Source organism: Magallana gigas, chromosome 2, assembly GCF_963853765.1.
Source record: "Magallana gigas chromosome 2, xbMagGiga1.1, whole genome shotgun sequence".
Taxonomy (NCBI): domain Eukaryota; kingdom Metazoa; phylum Mollusca; class Bivalvia; order Ostreida; family Ostreidae; genus Magallana; species Magallana gigas.
This window is the reverse complement of record NC_088854.1, coordinates 2,685,797-2,706,013: the sequence shown is the minus strand read 5'-3', so window position 1 is coordinate 2,706,013 and position 20,217 is coordinate 2,685,797. Positions and strand designations below refer to the sequence as shown.

At 34.0% G+C, this 20,217-nt stretch overlaps 1 protein-coding gene across 6 annotated transcripts; it reads left to right on the top strand.

The window, feature by feature from the left end:
- The first annotated feature begins 222 nt into the window (after window positions 1-222).
- LOC105334930 (uncharacterized) lies at window positions 223-20,094 on the top strand. 6 transcript variants are annotated; one of them, XM_011438551.4, is made up of 25 exons: window positions 223-590; window positions 1,061-1,244; window positions 1,475-1,605; window positions 1,816-1,916; window positions 2,086-2,180; window positions 2,421-2,617; window positions 2,935-3,013; window positions 3,304-3,409; window positions 3,530-3,613; window positions 4,021-4,173; window positions 4,527-4,643; window positions 4,739-4,818; window positions 5,335-5,401; window positions 5,514-5,710; window positions 5,828-5,897; window positions 6,082-6,224; window positions 6,557-6,626; window positions 7,133-7,194; window positions 7,923-8,713; window positions 9,603-9,713; window positions 11,329-11,409; window positions 14,094-14,320; window positions 14,586-14,715; window positions 15,256-15,289; window positions 15,992-20,094. In XM_011438551.4, the coding sequence occupies exons 1-25, from the start codon at window positions 394-396 to the stop codon at window positions 16,013-16,015; spliced, it is 3,531 nt and encodes a 1,176-aa protein (XP_011436853.3). In that variant the 5' UTR covers window positions 223-393; the 3' UTR covers window positions 16,016-20,094. The 6 variants fall into 6 exon arrangements, with proteins under 6 accessions (XP_011436853.3, XP_011436852.3, XP_011436855.3 ...); XM_011438550.4 differs by lacking the exon at window positions 15,256-15,289; XM_011438553.4 differs by lacking the exons at window positions 9,603-9,713; window positions 15,256-15,289.
- The last annotated feature ends 123 nt before the right edge of the window (window positions 20,095-20,217 follow it).

Here is a 20,217-nt window from a genome sequence, read left to right as displayed (position 1 = left end):
ATGATTAAGAATCACAAGTTGTACATTTTCTTTACCCGAAGGAGTGGGGCCTATGATCTTTATTTTGACAATAGAGGTGTGCACCCCCCTTTAAATCCGCCGCTGATTAAAGATTAACCTACGGTATTTTGTATCATTTCGCCATTTAACGTCGGTTATATATAGCCGGTGCATTTCGGCAAAGTATTTCGTATTTGGCCGCTTAATCGCCTCTCGTGAGCTCTCGCGAGATCTCGGTTGTTGTAGTTGGTAACGAACCAACATGGAGGACCAAGACAGACAAAATATGCGTGCATATGTGCATATGGTATTGAACTGCTTTATTTTACAACCATAATTGTTCAGGAATATGTCAACTTAACACAGAACACAACTGGCAGCGAGCCAATCACAATGAGCTGCAACTGGCAAAACGATGACTACTTTTCGTTGCTCATGAGCACGGATAAAAAAGCTCATGTTGCACTTGAAATGCTTGTTGATGACTTACATGGAGATAAAGAAAGAACGGTGCATAAATTTCTTGGTCATTCTGGTGCTGAAGATTTTCTATATGGACTTGTTAGGCTCCTTGGCAGTGATAATCCAAGGTAGGTTACAATATGCAGAAACGTGCGGGAACAACCGGGGCACCTGTTATTTTTTTTCTTAGACAATAGACAGACCGCTTTAACAAAAAAAACCCATAGTTCTTAATATTGGAGAACACCAAAAAATTATAATGTCATGCAATAATCTGAAGTTAGTTTTATATGTGGATGTCTTATATAAAATAAGTTGATGTCAATAAATAAATATAACACTAGGTTTAAAAATATCTTATTTTGTGTTAAGATGATAAAGATAATAATTTAAAGTACAATTTCGAAATGATATATACTTTTAAAGGATACTGATAATGCATTGAAAAATATTATGATTGAATATATTGGTTTGATCATTAATACATTTTACGTACATAGAACTATACTTGGTGTAGCCATCATAAATTTGAGAAAATAAAATATGAATATTCCCTTAACAAAACAAATAGGGTTACTTGTAAACTTTATCCCAACAGGGTGGCTGGTAATGCAGCTTACATCATTGGTACTGTGGCAGAGACAGAGATGGGTTGTTACAGAATTCTGGGGCTGGCTAAAGGTCAGCAGGGGGAGAGGAAAATCCTGGCTGACCTGACCCGCATGTTGACATTTGATGATTCCGAGAGTGTGATGAACGCAGCGGGGACCATGGGAACCCTGGTCAGTGATTTAATCAAGGAAAATCAACAGGAAAACAGAAAAAGACTCTCACTATTCAAATGATTAAAAATTATCGAAATATTTTTTATAGAAAGTAATTACCTCTGAGTTTACATGCATCCTCATTATATTTATCACAACTCCATCTTTTGACCACAATACATGAATTTGTATAGATAAATTTGAATTAATTGCAAAAATTAGATGGATTCTATTTCTTTTGACATTAGGCTGAGAGTTTTGATGGTCGTGAGTGGATGCTTGCTGATCCCTGTTTAGATGCAACCCTGAGTCACATTACAGCACTTCTACAAGCGGAGAATATGTGGACTGCCAGCAATGCAGCTTTAGTTCTTGCCAGGTAACACTCGGGGCACAACACTGTCATGTAGACATATTGGAGTTTTTGGAAAATGGAATAATCTGTGTATACTTTACATGTAATTCTACCCCTACCTCTGTTGGCTCAATATAAACACTAGTTTGTCAAGTATATGCATTTTTATATCCCAGTATTGATTGAAGAAAATGGCTTTAAAACGATGTAATATATGTTTATCTTTTTTTCCAGATTAGCTATTTCAGAAAACGGTTGCAATGCAATTCTAGAGCATGAAAACTCTCAACATATTCTCTCAAAACTAGTCCATTCTCTTGGTGTTGATGAAGCAGGTACAGTTTTTTGCCAATGTTATATATGATTTTGTTGGCTGATACTACAACATCATAATGGAAACAAGTTTTTGATATTTAGTTATATTACAAGTGTCACATTTATCATATTTTTGAGATTTTTTAAAACCTGCTGGGTTTACACTGATAAAGGACTTTGATGTTGCAGGTCGAGGAATGAATGCTGCTTTTGCAATAGGTCGTCTTTGTGACATGGAAGTTGGTAGAAAGAGATTATTACTATTGTCAGATTCTGAAAAAATGGTATGTCATTATATAGTTTTCGTTAAATCATTAGAAATTAGAAGAATCTGTAATTTGTTCCTTTTCCAGTTTTTAAACAAATTATTAATAAAATAATAAATGTTGAAAACACAATTATATGTAAATGAATTTGGGTACAATAAACTAATATACATGGTTCATGCATTGAGTATCTTTGCTATGTACATGTAATTATGTTTGCCTCCATTTGAAAGTTAGATCACACCTTTTCATTTTCAGTTGTCTTCCCTTGCAAAGATGTTGAGTTGTGATGACACAGGTGCTAGTAAAAATGCTTGTTTTGCCCTCAGCTGCCTAGCAACAAATGCTGAAGGTCATGCGAGACTTTTGAAAAATATTCATTCAGATAATATTTTACGCACGCTCTCGGAGCTTCTCAGTGCAGAAGATAGCGAGACTGGGTGGTTTGCTGCAATGTGAGTAGGATTCACTGGTTTATTTCTGTTTTAAAGAAATGGAGAGAAAGAGAGAGAGCATAACAAGAGAGAGAGCATAACAAGAGAGAGAGAGAACGAGAGAGAGAAAGAGAGAGAGATACACTGATATTTTAGGATATGAAGATGCATTTTATATCTTTTAGATTATTTATGCTTAATGTACCTTATGAGCATAAAAGGTTGTACAGATACCGTTAGTTAGTTTTACATTTAAGCAATCTTTTTCCATACTCACTTGCAGTTCATTTGAATGTTGGAAAACAAAATAAATTTGTACCCCTGCTTTGATTTTCTAGGACATTAAGAACCTTAGCTAGTCAGCCTAGAGGGTGCCTCAGACTGAGAGACCATCCTCAAGTTATACCTGCCCTTCAGGTAAACAAGTTATGTTCTGTAAGGTTAACAAGTTATACCTTCAATACAGGTTAACAAGGTATACACACCCCTTTGGTAATGAAAGTTATACCTGCCATTTTGGTAAACAATTTTTATCTGCTATATATCTACTTATTTCCTCATTTTGCATTTAACTATCATTATGATTTTTGGTTGTGAAAACTAAAAGTTGTATCTTGAAAATATTACTGCAAACTTTGGTGGCAAATAAATTAACTGATTATTTACATGTGACAACTCTTTCTACTATCCTAATTTACTTGTCATAGGCTGTAGATAAAGGGCCAAATTTAAACAGCGATCTGAAAGAAGAAGCTACCATAACGTTAGAAATTCTAAAGAGATTAGACAAGCCTTCCCCGCCCACGATTGAAGGTAAGACACAAACTGATGGCAGAAATCTCCACGTTGTGTTTTAATATACCGTATGTGAATCATTCAAAAGCTGGTCAGTGAAATAATATATGGCCCTAAGCATTCCGTCTGTATTTTCAGTGATTGGTCACAACTCCATCAAAGCATCATGGGAAGCTGTGCCGACGAAGAGTGGATTCACTGTCAGATATCAGCTGTTTGATTGTGAGTTCTGGAACTGGAATATACTAGTTTATACTTATTATACAGAATTCTTTAACTTCTTTTCGTGAGAAAAGGTTCATCTTTAAACAATGAATATTTGGATATTTATATATTGAATTACACCTGTAAAATATGTAATATCTACCGATAAACCTGTGCATTTATTGATACGCCTGTACAAAGCACATAACATTAGAGCCACTGTGAAACTCACTGTAAACTATTTACATGCTTTTATGGAAGAATAGAACATTACAACATGTGCAGGTTATTCTATCTATTTTGTCTCCTGGTCATAAATGGAGGTAGTGCCTGCTTTATACAGGTCCTTAGCAATATTCTTTTAGTCTCTTTCCAGAATCCATACAGCCTTTGATAATAGAAGTATATGATGTTTTTTTTTTCAGCCAACAATAAATGTGTGTACACAGGTAAAGACCTGACTTGTCAGATCTTTGGCCTCCATCCATGTTCCCAGTACACCTATAAACTTCGGGCATTTACTGAGGGTGATGAGAGTCCATTCAGTGAAGGCATTACCATAGTGACAGAGGAGAATGGTCAGTATTTAAACACTAAAAAATAGGCCAGCGGCAGTGTCCTCAACCCTAAATATCAAAAGATGTACATATCTTTGAATTCAAAGAAATAGCAAAAAATTTGACATCTTTAAAGTTAGAAAATGAACATTCTCAATAGCTTACACACTTTTATAAATTGTGTTCACTGTTAGTCAGTTTAAATACAGGTAAGTTAAATTTCCATTTTCAAACTATCTTGATATCATATATATATGTAAACAAATTTTTATTAACCAATTAGAAGATTTGATGATAAGTCAACGTCAGCATCTTTATTGAAATGCATTTGTCATTACACACATCTACAATTATGTATTTTGCTGTATTTTCAGTTCCCACGGCACCCATCAATTTACGTGTTCTAGGCTGTACAATTACGCAGCTCAAAATAGGCTGGGACCCCCCTGAAGAAGTAAATGGAACCCTGAAGGGATACTATATCTATTTAGGTAGGATCATGAATTTGTCCTTATAACAATTTCTCAAGCCTAATCTTTGTAACAGCCATTAGGTTGTTGTAATGGTTTGTCTTATTTCATTGTAGATGACAAAATGGTGGAGCATACTCAAGAGCTCTCGTCAATTTTAACTGGACTGGCAGCCAGTACATCATACAATATAGAGGTAAAGCTTGCTAAACATCGTACAATATAGTGGTAAAGCACTATTCATATACTGTACACGGGTTTATTTTCGTCCCATATAATTTTTGCCCTTTTTCACTTGCAAACAGTTTAGCCTTGTCTTGAATTCACCCAGACACAGTTGTGTTTAAAGAGAAATAATTTGGGACATTTCGCCCAGGCTTAAATTAGCCCATTGACAACGAGGGCGAAATGGACAAAAATAAGACAGAGGCAAATAATTCCCTGCGTACAGTATATTATGATACATGCACAGGGTTGTCTCTAAGACCCGGGGGACGGGGAGTTCCCCCGCCTATAATGCCTTAATTACCGGCTATTATTGCATTTCAAATGCAATGTAGCTATACGCAAGACCCCCTGACCACCTTCTACTTTTTCATTTCTTCCTTCTATTTCAGTTTTTAGAGACAACCCTGCATGCATGTCATACGTTACAGTGGTTAATATGAGATGGTATTTCAAAAGTACACAAAAAGATATTCTTTTATTTTAGGTGTGTGCCGCTACTAGTAAAGGCAAAGGAGAGAAATCTTATGTTGTTGGGACGACTTCAGAAATAGGTATGCTTCTTAAAAATTCACTACTGCTGAAACAGTCTTAAACTTCAAATGTGACCAAAAATACTCAAATACAGTGATCTTTATTATTAAATCAATGGAATTCATGTTTTAGGTGCACATGCCCCCTCCAAACCCCATGTGCAAGTTTTAGGTCGAAATGAACTGCACATCACCTGGGAGCCCCCTGAAGTGCCCCTGGGAAGGATTACAAGATATGACGTTCTTATGAATGGGAAAATCATTTACTCAGGAACAGAGCTCAGTCACACAGTCCGGAGACTGACCCCAGACACAGAATACTCATTTGTGGTAAGTGATGATCTACCTGGTGAATTCACAGTGAATTTTTCAATCTTCCAATGATATCAATGTTTGCAATGTGAACTGCAGGTAAAAAACTTGGTGATTTACACAATTCCTTTTTAGGTTGTTGCTTTGACAAGTGAAGGAAAATTTGACAGCAAAGTGTCAAAGAAGCGCACAGCTAAAGATGAATGTAAGTCTGATAACTGTTTGCTTTTAAAATACTCAATTTCCTGCAATTTTCCAAAAAAATTCTCTAAAGAAATAGCTGTTATGATCAAACAAGCAATCATCTCATCATTATCATCATCCTTGATTTTCTCTAACAAGTGATGCAAGTACATGTATCGGTACTTATTTGAGAATGCTGTTTGTAGATGATTCTAGTCGGCCGCCCCTATATCAGGCCCCCACCAGGAGGGACAGTATGGGGGAGGTCTCCAACGTGTCCACAACAGTCAGCCGGAAGAAGAAGTCCGCTGCCCTGATAGAACCCAAGCGCCAGGCAGCCAGTGGGAAGGTCAGACTGAATGTAGAGCTCAATTCACAGCTTTACTATTAAAGTGTTAGATCTTTTAAAGAAGAACTGTGCTCAGATAGATATTGTTTAAAAACTTCACAAAGAAATAAACGCATTTTAAATTTTGACCATCCTATTTTCCTATATTTTCTGTCCTCCGTATAAAATACATATTGCAAGATTCACAATCTGAAATAAAGTTTCTTTGTTTTAATTGCAAATAAACTTGATCCTCGGCATATAATGTAAATGAAATAACTCAGAGAGTACCTACCTCCTTTTTCGCTGAAGAAAATAGCTTCTATTTATACAGCATGTCTTTGTTTCCACAGCACCGCTCTGTCACCCCTGGCAACCTGAGGAGTAAAACTCCAGCAGAGCAAGTGCCCCGGCCTGTATCAGGTACTGTTGGAGTTACCCCCCTTTGTAGTGATCCTACTAACTATGGATATATTAAGATTATGCATGACATTTCTGTGATATATAACCCCCGTGAACAATTGAGTTGATTACTTGTTTTGTTTTATGTTTTAAGTGTACTAGAATTTTGTAATCCCTAGAAATGAATTCTAAACAGTCATGAACCATGTTTGCATTAATTCCACAATCTATTCAAAGTAGCAATTTAATATTATATTGTGTAGGATTCAACAGATATCCCTATTCAAACAAATCAACCAGCTAATTTTTATATTTAGTGATTTAGGTTTTTGAATCATTAACAAATGCAAATATTTGTTGTGAATTTGTGGCAGCACGCATTAACACTGCATTTGGATTTGATTAATGGAGGTTAATATTTCCACGCTCTTGTTTCAGATGTTTCCCGTTCACTTACTCACACACTGACAGGGTGTTTGCTGACGTGAATTAATGCATAAATGTCACGTGTTTGTTCTTTTGATTAGGTAGCAGCTGTGCTTCAACGATCCCAGAAAAAGAAAGTAAAGAAAATCGTGAAACTGAACACGTGAGTTTCCTGTTATTGTGTACATTACAGGTGGTGGTATTCATGATACAGAATAGTAACCAGGCTTTTATCTTTCAAAATGCAAACCCAAAATCATATTAGCATTATCACACTCATTAATAATAGCGAAGTCTAATACCAGGGAAATTACATCTAGCAATTAGTAATTAATAGAATAAAATTTTCTTTACTTTTGAATTCACACCATGGACACAGGCTGAGTAACTAACAATGCATCACGGTAATCTGTTGATTAGTGTCTATCTGCATGATGACACTGGAGGCATGATCTGATTAGTAGTTAGAGTAACACACTTTGTTAAAACAGAGTATTGTGTCAAATAACATCTGCATGTAAGTCTTCAAATTAACAGTGTAGTTGTCACATCTCAATAATGACCTCACTAATAACAACTACTTCAGTGTGTTATCACAAAGTTTTAAAGTAACATATTGTGACAAATGTATTTTAAGTTTAACCTTTTTCGAGGTAAGGAAATGTTCCTCTTGGTTTAATATACTGGTAGAAATTGCTGTTTTCCCCTTTTAATAAATTTCCAGCCCTACATATTTATTGACTGAACCAGTCGCTTTTTCTTCCATTCCAAATCAATAATTTTTTGGAAGTAATAGTCATCCCACTAAAACTATTTTGTTTCTTATAATTAGCCTGTTCCAACTGAGTATCGAAGTAAATGTATGTTTACCCTGATTAATTTGTTTTACAGAAAGAGTCTACAAGAGTACATGAGTCCCATCACCCAATCCCAGAGCGAGCACCAACAAAGTCCGCACCAGTTCACGCTGTTCATTTCCGCGATAATCATCATCATCAACCTGTTCAAAGAAACTCTTCATCCAAACCTGAACGTCTTTCCCACGTCAATAAAATGTTTCCTCTCTCGGTATCCTATGTGTCTATTCAAGGAAATGAAGCAAAGGAAAAAGAAGACAAAAAAGTATTTTACAAATCTGGAACGTTTATTGAGAACTCCAACTCTACCACGATGCCGGGGCTTAGAGTGGAGCGTTCTAGAACTACAATGCATAGCAGTCATGTGAAAAGGCGAACAAAAGTGATAGAAAATAATGGTCCAATAAACTCTAACTTGATTGGTCAGGAATATCTTAGTACCTTATTAGGCAAATCTCATGACGTTGTGCAACCCCAGCAGGATGTTCAGTTCAATGTGAGTTCTCATCAGTTAGAAGTCAGTAGACAATCCAGTCAGAATGAAGTAGCAACAACCAAACAACAAAGGAAAATGTCTCCCATTGTGTCCCAACCTTCAAAGTCTTCAGAACCTGTTACCTCAACTCAAGCGCCGAGGGCAAGAGAGCGTAGAGAGAAGCCAACTAGGGACCTGTACCTACCCAAACCTGTGCCTCCCAGTCAGCATTACCTGGAGGGGCGGACCCAGTCCACGCCCTTTGGGTCAAGGTCACTGCCCAGTCCTCGCTCACTTTATCTCCAGAAAGAGGCTGAGGTCGCAGATCAGGAGGTGCATCAAAAGAAAAGGTAACTTGTTTTTTGGTTCTTGTGAAAACATATAAGAAAAATATATACTGGGGTTGTCGATATGATTTGTAAATCAAAGAGTTGCTCTAATCCTCTCTCTGTGTAATGCAAGCACCTGCAGTCCCATCCATCAACCCCCGCCAAAATGATTCCTCAGCACCACCTATCCAACATCAACTGATAAAGTCTTTCACTTTTCATATATAAAACCAATTCAGTCAAATTTATTGTGCATTTTATCCTTGTAAATTTGTTCAGAGGGAGTTTAAAAACATGCAATCTAATGTTTATTCTATCATTGGCAGATTTTTCAGACTTTTCAAGAGAATACAGTAGTTATAGGGGACTTAGTGAAAGCATTGGTAAATCTTTTAGCTCCTTGTGATTCACAACTGCTAGAATGTATACATGCAATAGCCAAGCAGTACCGTTCTATAACCAATTGTCAATATGTGTATAGTCAGTACTTTTTATTAGACACCAGTGTATATTTGTTTTAATACCTGATATGTTTGCATACAATATTGAGCATTTGTCAGCGCTACTGTAGTTCACAAGACTGTTACAAAAACTTCAGTATTTTAGTGCAGTCACAGCATCAAATTTATTCAATTAGACACATTTTGAAGGAATCTTGCTACACAATAAAACCATGCTAAAAATCTCCAAAACATGTTCACAAGAATAAATAAGATACAAAATCTAAACACACAGGTAAGAAACATATGGCAAGCATATAATGCCAGCTTTTTACCAATGCCTGGACTTACACAAGTTTACGTCTGTGAAGTTCAATAACTCTGCTACAAGTTATATTTTGCTTGACCTTGCACTTTGACCCTGCCTAACTGAGTGAGAGTTGATGACCAGTCTTTGTTGTATGTTTCAGCGGTATTGGAGGTAGAAACAATCAATTGTTCCTCGCGGAACACCCCCACGATTGTTCCTACTTCCTGTCTATGCAGGAACAGCACTCCAATAGTAACGTCGGTGTTCACAGGTAAACAAGCTCAGCGTTGGTGGTCTTCAGTTGTATCTGTACGCTTTGGTTCTGACATTTGCTTTAGCAGGCCAAACAAAGAAATATGTTGATAAACTAATCAATCAACTCTTTAAGAATTCTTTATTTTTTCCAAAAAAATTGCATGAATAATTATTGCTGGTGTATCATAAGCATTGTAGGCTATAAATGGTGTCAGAATCAGAAGATGTGTATATCTTCCAAACACAAACATAAGTATTCTACCTTTCATAGATTACCTATTGAGTTGCTTTTTTTTTTTGAGTTTTTGAAAAAAAATTTTTAAACAAATGTTAACTTTTTATGATTTATATATCTCCAGCAAAAGAAATCTGTCATTCATTCTGTACTTAACCTTTAGCTCAGTTTCAAAGAAACTGTCCAAAATTGTTTTTTTAAAAGATTTCATTCAAGTTTTTTTAAAGTTCATGTAAGATGTGTCATTATTATCTGATCTTGACCTTGACTTTGACCTTGACTTTCACTCTTTCTCATTTTAAAATCACCTTAGTATCAAAGAATTTTCAAAGATATGTATCTCTCAAACTTTGTACAGATATGCATTTTGATGGGAGCAGTTCAAATGTATGCATCATTATTATGACCTTGACCTTCTCTTTGACCTTGACATTGCCATTCTTCATTTTCATTGAACGTCACACATACGCTATTTTAAATTTAAAAGATCAGAAATATGCTTTTTGTTCATTCAAAAAATGTTGAGATGGTGAGGTTATGGACATGTATTCTGTTGTTTGGCCTGATTGGGTTTAATTGGCTTACTGTAGATTTTTTGTCATATATATATGTGTGTGTGTGATATCTTTTATGTATACATTTATATATGATTTAGCAATAGCTTTTACTGACCTTCACAGATGAAGCATATAAACAGGTGGACACATTTAATTTTAGCCATTAGATGTAGAGGACAGTGCTTGTTGGTGCAGGGATCTATGATGTATATATATCTGTTCCATATAATTAACATGGGGTCTAGTTTCTGGACAATTTTATGCATTTATTTTGTTCTTGTATTGGTTATTTTATTGTGGTGATGGGATGCATTAATTAACAGATATTGTAATTTTGAAGGTGTTCCATGGTCAGCATAACAGTTCAGTTTCAGACTGAGCTTGTCTAGGATAGCTATAACTTTTTTTTACGTATTTATAATTATTTACATTTAAATATATAGGTAGTATTTTATGTGTATACATCTTTTAAACTACCGGTATATGAATACCTTTACATACCAAGACTTTCAGGTAGTGTTAAACAACCTGAGAATTATACAATGTATAAATAGACAAACGGATATTAGTTATGTTATGAAATCACTAATCAGCCTGTATGTTGTAGTACATGTATATATACATAAGTCATCTCTCTACACCTGTCTTTGTTTTAGCTGAATTCAAATTTTGATGGAATATTTTTTAAAAATTAATATATTATGAAGTGTATTCTAAATTCTGATCCAGCTGACCTTTTCCAGCTGACCTTTTCCAGATTTTTTTCCGTTGTTCGAGTGGTACATAATTCTCGGAGCTCAATGATTGCTGACTGTTCTTCTTCCTGTTTCTATATTTAGAATTAGCTCTGTCCAGCCGCAGACAGAGAGAACAAACCAGAGACTCTCGCTTCCCAACATCCCTCAGCAAGGAAATTCCAGGTTTTTTGCGTGATGTAACATGATGTTGCGCTTATCCAAAAATATCATTAGGCAATAAATGCTAGGCCCACTTGAATATGCCTTTTGAAATATATGATGTTTAAATGCAGTTAAAATCAGGCCATTTATTTTTTTGAGAGTTTTTTTCAGAGTCAAGCTATTATTTTTTTTTTATTTTTTTAAATTAAGTACTTTATCATATGTTATGGAACAATAATCTTTTACATTTTAGCTCTTCGGTCTATAAAAGTTAACAACTCTTTGTTAATTTAATAATCAACTGATTTTCATGTGTGGTAAAACTTTTTAAACTTAATTTAAAAAAAAAGTATGTTCAAGTTGTTCAAAGTTCATTTCCCAGTATCATTTGATAATTTTTATCTGCACATTACAGTGTGCATTTGTATTTCTGATAACGGTCATGCATTATTGGATTTGAAGAATTATCACATGACATGAAGCACATTTTGTAAAAAATATGCAAAGAAAATAAAACAAAGTTTTAGAAAAACTTAGGTAATATTAAAGACAATTAAAATATCATATTTTATGCATTAAACTAGCATGTAATTTTCTGGCATGCAGTTCTGATTTTATGAAGATTGCAGATGCATTAAAACCTGTGTGAAAACTCAAAGAATTGGGATGTGGTTTTGCTTCGACTAGCAATTACTTCAGATGTCAATTACGTGTAGTATACCACAGTTATAACTGTAGTAAAAATTTCATGTACATGAAAATTTATTTTTACTATATTTTAATAAATAAAAAACATGCCAAAACCACTCAAATGAGTTAAAAAATCTGTGGCAGTAAATTACTTGTGAACCTGTATTTTTCTTGCACACAATAGAACCCACCCAGATTTTAGGCATAGAGTTTTTAAGGTGGTATGGGACATCTGTCAATATTATTGTGGATTAAAGTTCATTATAATTAAAAAACTTTGAATGATTTAGAATTTTCAAATTTTATATCATTTAACCAAAAATGCATTTAAAATTTTTTGGACAGGTAAAAAATTTCCAATCCCCAGCACGTTTGAACTCGTGATTTACAAATTCATTAAGTGAACTCTCTAATCCACTGCACTACGCTGTTAGGTGACAATTTTGGGGGAAAGATTATCAATAAAATTACACTTGATTTTATTGGTTATTTCAATAAATAGTACGTCACAACATGGAGGTGTCCCATACAACCTTAGAAATATTTTTTGAAAATTGACATTTCAAGACAATAAATACCCGGGTAGGTAACTCATTGTGAAAATCGTGAGTAGGAGACAAGGCAGAAGGTATCTAAATATTCTTCATTTTGATATTCAGTGCTGGAATGGTCTTCTGAAGTTTCTCTACATATCAAATCATTACAGTACATGTATAATGGTACCTACAGCAGTGTAGGTCCACTCATACCTAGTAGGTATATATATATAGTCAAGGTAACAATATCTGACATTTTCCCTATTAAATTGGAAACATTTTTGTGTGTGTGTATGTGATATATCTAAAAATATTTGTTTTTGAAGAGGTTCCCTTTTAATGGCCTGTAGATTTAAATACACACATAGCATTATAAAACATTAATGCAAGTCTCTTTCTCCAAATGGAGATGGGAGGGGGTGTAATCATCTCCAATCTATTTAGTTATTGTATTGAAGAAATCTTGCATGTATTGTAAGTTATTACAAGAATGTCATAACTTAATATTATTATGTAAATTAAAGTCAACAAATTTCAGCTCTGAATTGCTGACACTGATTGCTGTTTATTTTTTGTATGAAGAAATTCATTAAAGTAATGTTATCCCATATAACTTTAAAGTGTGCAAGAATTGATAGTATGCATATCTTGTGCAGTTAAGTACAGAATTCTTGCATTTTTTGATACCAGTTATTTTTTTATTAAATGAAAAATAAAATACAATGAACAGATGCTCTGAAAAGACCCAATATTTCCAGCCATATTACAACTGCTAAAAGCAAACATATTTTGTTTCTGAAAAAAAAATGTCCGAAAATAATTGTTATTGCCTAATGATAAGTTGTCTATTGTTCCCTGTGTTATAACTTTTGAAGCCTGTGTTATTTTTGACATTTTGGTACACTAATTTCTCCTGAGTTTTCTGACACGTTTCAGAGCATGTTTGTCATATTCTAAGTATGTGTATTACCTGAATACAGATAACAGCACTGAGACTAATGGACCTGCTAGCTTCTTTGCATTTTGACACTGATAAAATTGCAGCTACACTTGCCAGTACTCGCAGTAGCATTTTTGATTTATATATATATAGTAGCTGCATAATTTTTCAACTCACATCATTAACACTGAACTGATATATTATGACCAGCATAATTACTAGTTTAGCTTATGAATACAAATCTTTGTTGAAATTTAACTCTTTAGTTCCCATTTTGATGTACTACACTTAACCTATTAAATCTCAGAAAGAGAAGGGAGACTTTATACTGTAATTATATACATGTATTTGTTAATCTTAGCAGGTAAAAGGGATTTTCGCCTCAACCATATATAATTGATTTCTGTCTTATTTTAATCAATTGGTTTTCATTCATTTTGAACTTTAATGGTTTTAAGAATTTTCAAAGGTTTATGATATATATACCTTAAAGTTTATATTTACTTCATGCTAAAGATAAAAAACAACTTCCTCTTCAGATCAATGAATACGAGAAAAATGTACAAAAACTTGTCGCCTGAGTCTGTCCCTGCCATGCCCATGGTCCCGAGCGCCCAAACCTTCAACCTTGACATCCCAGAAAACAAGTCAACCATGACCACCTGGAATCGGACCTTTATCCCCATGCAGCTTCGCACCCAGCCTTCCAACCTACCCCCGAGCCAGCTCCAGAGGATGAACACCACCCTGGGGGAACAAGCTAAAGGTACTCACTCACTGATCACTGCATTCTGGGAAACATGTTGTAAGGCATTGGTTGCATGATTGAAGCGCATGCATGGATTTTTTTTTATCAATTAATTTTAAAGTGGACGAGTTGCTTGTCTATTCTGAAATTGTGCACTAATGAAATAGTTAGAGGTTTGTTTAACTTAGAAAACCTTGTTTTTTGCTGTGTGGTTTTTGCTAGATTTATTAATTGTGGCCTCCATATAGGCTGTGACTTTTTGAATTGTTGCTTTTTATTAAAGGTGTTCAATTTAAACGTGTTGAGGCCTTAACCAGAAGTAAAACTGTGATAGATTTAAAGCAAAATCCACCAACCTTAGCTGAACAGGCAGAGAGATTTCCTATTACACAAAGTGCTAATATCAAGGGCAGGTAATGTATGGTCCAAATACCAATTTTCTCCCTTCCAAATCTAGTTAGTCATTATATGAGGCAGAAATTCATGCATCTTAAACTTCATCATTTTAAATATTTAGTTTAATAACATGATTAGATGTATTTTCCCTATTTAGTGCCCCAGGTGCATAAAGAATTCAAAAAGGTGGTAATTTTGAATTTTATTTGTTTCCATTTTATCAAAATTTAAGCCATGGTTACTTAACAGTGCAATCTTATTTCATTTCTGGGGTTTTTTTTTCAATACATTAATGTACTTTTCATTTGTTTCTTGATTACTATTTTACACTAATACAATATTAAACAAGTCTTTCAGAAATGTATTTTGATATATTATTTTATTATGATTCAAAAAAGCAGCTGATCATATTTTCAGATTTTTAGACACATGTTGAGTATAGCTATGGTACTACATAGGGAGAATACAATAAAAAGTATTGCTGAAAGAGATTATAAATCTTTTTCAATTAGTCTCAGAAATTCCTAAGTCAGTAATGAATACACTTTCTGTTCTAGAGGGAACAAAATCTTTATATTGGGACCTCGAATGGTTTGTGGTTTGACAATACTGTAGATGTACAACTATTTTATCCTACACCTTACTGCAATGTACTAAACTATCATATCCTTGCTTGGTAACGGATCGCCATGTAATTGTTTGATGGTCACAACCAAATTGTCCGTCTCTATACCATGTGTTATGGTGTACTCCAAGATGTACCTACACTTAACACATTGATAAGGCCGGTGTTTGTTTGATTTTGTCCTTGTGTAAAAGATATAAGTTTGTACCTTAGAGAAATTCACTTCCATTAAAGTTTTAATTCCCATGTTAATATAATAGCTATGATTCTTTGCTTCTGAGAACTGTGTGTCCATTAACAGATTGTATCCTACTTAGTTAAGCATTTCCTTCACAACAAGTGTTAATACAGGCTAGAGTTTCACTGCTTTATGCATAAATATTATCATGGGTATGAATCTATATACAAATGTTTTCTGCACAATTTGGTGATATCGGGTGAAGTTATTAACTGCTGTATTATATTATCACTGTAAGGACTTTGGATGGACAAAGTGTTTATCACATCTGGTAAAACAGGCTTGAGTGTTGCAGCTTTGTTATTTGGGGTATAAGATAAATAATTAATAATTTAAACATTTTAATTCTGTGTAAGTTTGGGTATTTCATCTACTTAAGATAAAGTTTATATCTGTGAATGGTTCAACTGATTGTACGTCTGTATTGCAGGACGTCCCCACATTTGAAAGGTAGCAAGGGGCTGATGAGGTCGCCCAGTGCACACTACAAGGAACCTGACTCAATGTTGCTCAAGAAGTCCTGGTCCTCTCACGAAGGGACACAGCTCAGCGCCAGGTGATCCTTGCTGAAATCAGATGTTCTGCCTGTAACTCTGTGAAATTGTTGTGTGTCTGTGATATTGAAGAGATAACTGTAATTACTGAGTGGCTTGTCATAGTACATATACCAATTGAGGGAAGTTACAACAAGGGGATCCAAAAGAATTATGTGTCACAATAGGTGACTTTCACATTCTTAAATATTATCCTATGGGTCAGCAAAATAAACATTTTTTGTTTAGACAGTTTTGTACCATACATGTATTCAGGAGCCAAACTTTGGCCCAGTTGGTAATGTTATACATATAGAGAAAACTTATTCTGGTCAACTCCAGATAAAATGACACTGTAAGGGGAAATAACTTGTTTACTGTAGAAGCACATTATAATTTTCGTTGTTTTTTAACCAAATAAAATTTTGTTGGCATTTAATTTCGTCAGATTGTAATCTCTTAAATGTATCACCTATAAACTCTGTATTTATTGATATTTGGGTTAAAAATTTGTCATGGATTAAATTTTGCTAATTTATTTGGCGCACCAATTGAAAATAACAAAATAAAATCCTCAACAAATAATTCTGCTTCTACAGTATGTAAAGTTTGTTTTGTACCAAGGATTATATGGTGACTTTTGCCATCTGAAAAGAGAAGATTTTCATGCAAATTTACATAGTCTTAAAACAAAGTATTAGTCATATAAGAGGAGGGGCTATAATAGTTGGAGCATAATTGCCCGATTTTTATCAGGGAGGAATAATGGAGATTGGTTACTGGTGATTTTTGTGAAGTTAGAAGTGTACAGTAGAACACAGTTACAGCAAACATGCTTATAACGAATTCAACCCTACAGCAAAGTCGGTTTCTTTCCCCCTTAACTAAAAGCTATCCAATGTATAACAAATTACAGTTAAAACAAGATAAAGTCAGTCATATATTGGCACTTTGCTTTAGCTGTGTTTTACTGTAGTATGAGGGTTTTTTAAAAATTATATTCTTTTTATAAATTTGAACAATAAAATATATATTTACAAATACCATTTAGAAAAGTGTTGTAAAAAAAAGAAGTATGCAGAGGTAATCGATTGTTATTTTACACCTTTTACTGAAACTTTGACCTTTTAAGGGTGAGGGCATGTCAATGTTCTCTCCTATGGGAGACTGTGGGAGCTTTATGATGGCCGGACTTCTATTTGCAGGGCAACAGACATACCGTTTTTACTAAGTGCATTATTTTATGTAACTAAGAATGTGTCAATATATCACATATGATTACTGTGAATGTACAATGTTTTAATACTTTTGGTGGAATTTTAATTTTTTCAACAAATCATTGTAGATGTCTTTATTTACATGCATGGCATCAAGCAATATATATTTGATGTGATGGAAGCTACATTCCACAGTCAATGACATTTACAGTAGTTGTATCAGTGTTGGGATTAGGAATGAAATGGGTTTCTGTTCTGCATTTATTAAGTCTCTTTGTCTTGAACTTTCCTGCAATATCTTGATGTATTTCTGACTTTTCAATTAGTACCGTATCTATGTGGTTTTTTTCATTGTAGAATACTCATTTATGAGCACTTTAGTGTGGCATTTATTTATGACGTCATTGAAACCTGTTTTAAACTTGCCAGCTGCTGGGGTTGACATTATTACCATTTTATGTCATCGTTGGAAACCCACGGTTAATTACGCGTATTCCTCTCTCCATTACTGGGTGATAGAGAGAGGAACGTCACCTAATTAACCGTGGGTTTCTGATGATGATTTGATGTTTACAAGCTGTCCACCTTCGCATGTCTTTTCTGTTATTACTGTTGTGAGTATGAATGTATATATAGATATAGGTATATCCATCTGTATCAAGTTGATTGCATGTGATTTTATGATTTACCTTTAGCAGGATAATCTAAACTCATTAGTGATGTAGTATTGAAGAAATATAAAAGCACAACATTTAACTTGGTGCCAATGTTTGTCCTGTGGGATATGTAATATAGTGGGATATATAGTCTAGGTATTGTGATGTTATAAAACTAGTCTGTTGTTAAAATAAGAAGAATTTGATTTGATAACACCATTTCTATTGTGATGATGTGCACAGATATCAATATGTACTTTCACTTTTCTTGTTTTCTTTGTCCACAGACTCACATTGTGCAACAAAAATGTTCTCTTAAGGCCTTTACTGAATTGTTCAATTTGTTTATTTTGTATATTTAAAAAAAAAATATTTATCTTTTTTAAAAACATTTTTTAATTTATGTATACTATAGTGACTTAAATTGGCCTTCAATTTTTTTCTGTCCTGATTTTACACCTGATGGAGAAAGGCCCCAATGCTACTTTTTATAGAGCTATACAATATGTCCATCTTTTTCCAACGTTACCAATTTATTGTTGTTCCACTGAAGTGAAGTATGAGATATCTATTGTATATCTACGTGAAGTATGAGATATCTATTGTATATCTACGTGAAGTATGAGATATCTATTGTATATCTACGTAAGGTATGAGATATCTATTGTATATCTACGTGAAGTATGAGATATCTATTGTATATCTACGTGAAGTATGAGATATTTATTGTATATCTACATGAAGTATGAGATATTTATTGTATATCTACGTGAAGTATGAGATATCTATTGTATATCTACGTGAAGTATGAGATATCTATTGTATATCTACATGAAGTATGAGATATCCATTGTATATCTACGTGAAGTATGAGATATCTATTGTATATCTACATGAAGTATGAGATATCTATTGTATATCTACGTGAAGTATGAGATATCTATTGTATATCTACGTGAAGTATGAGATATCCATTGTATATCTACGTGAAGTATGAGATATCTATTGTATATCTACGTCTATTGTATATCTACGTGAAGTATGAGATATCTATTGTATATCTATGTGAAGTATGAGATATCCATTGTATATCTACGTGAAGTATGAGATATCTATTGTATATCTACGTCTATTGTATATCTACGTGAAGTATGAGATATCTATTGTATATCTACGTGAAGTATGAGATATCTATTGTATATCTACGTGAAGTATGAGATATCTATTGTATATCTACGTCTATTGTATATCTACGTGAAGTATGAGATATCTATTGTATATCTACGTGAAGTATGAGATATCCATTGTATATCTACGTGAAGTATGAGATATCTATTGTATATCTACGTGAAGTATGAGATATCTATTGTATATCTACGTAAGGTATGAGATATCTATTGTATATCTACGTGAAGTATGAGATATCTATTGTATATCTACGTGAAGTATGAGATATCTATTGTATATCTACGTGAAGTATGAGATATCTATTGTATATCTATCAGGACACCTGAGTAAGAAGTCATATATCAATATGCAGTTATGTTTATTTTACCTCAATGTTATTTACCATGTTGTGAAATCTCACCCCCCACCCCCCCCCCCCCCCCCCGTAACTTCTGTCTCTTTTCAAATGTACCCCCACTTTCCCAATGGATGTGATCTTTCCTGTTTGCTTATTATGTGTTCATAATTAAGTTGTTTTACAATTAAGTTGTGATTATCTGTTTTACAGGCATTTAATTTTTCCTGTTTTGTTTTGTAAATCACTTTTCTTATTCAATATATTGATGCCAGGTTGTTGTACAGAGTTTTGTAATACTATATTACTATACACCTGTTTTATTAATATCCAGAATCCTTTTTTATTTAAAAGATATTAGAAACTCGTTCTTACAAAAGTAAAAATGGCCGTAGGTATAAAAGAAACGAACTGTGATATAGCTACACATGTAATGAGGTGTAGACATTATGTTACCAAGTATTGCCTGTTAAACAGAAAGGTGTACAATCATGTAACAATAGCCTGTGATGAAAAGGATGATTCTCAGAGGCAATATCTTGTCCTTATTATTTTCTGATGAAATGTATATCAAAACAGGATTCAATTAAAATGATACAAATATTTCAAGTTGTTGTTCATTTCTAAAGTCTGCTTGCGTGACTTCATTATCCGTCAATGACAGGACTTGGATTCCTGTTTGTTCAATCACAGGCATCTGAATTTCTATCAATAAGGCGTTAAGAATC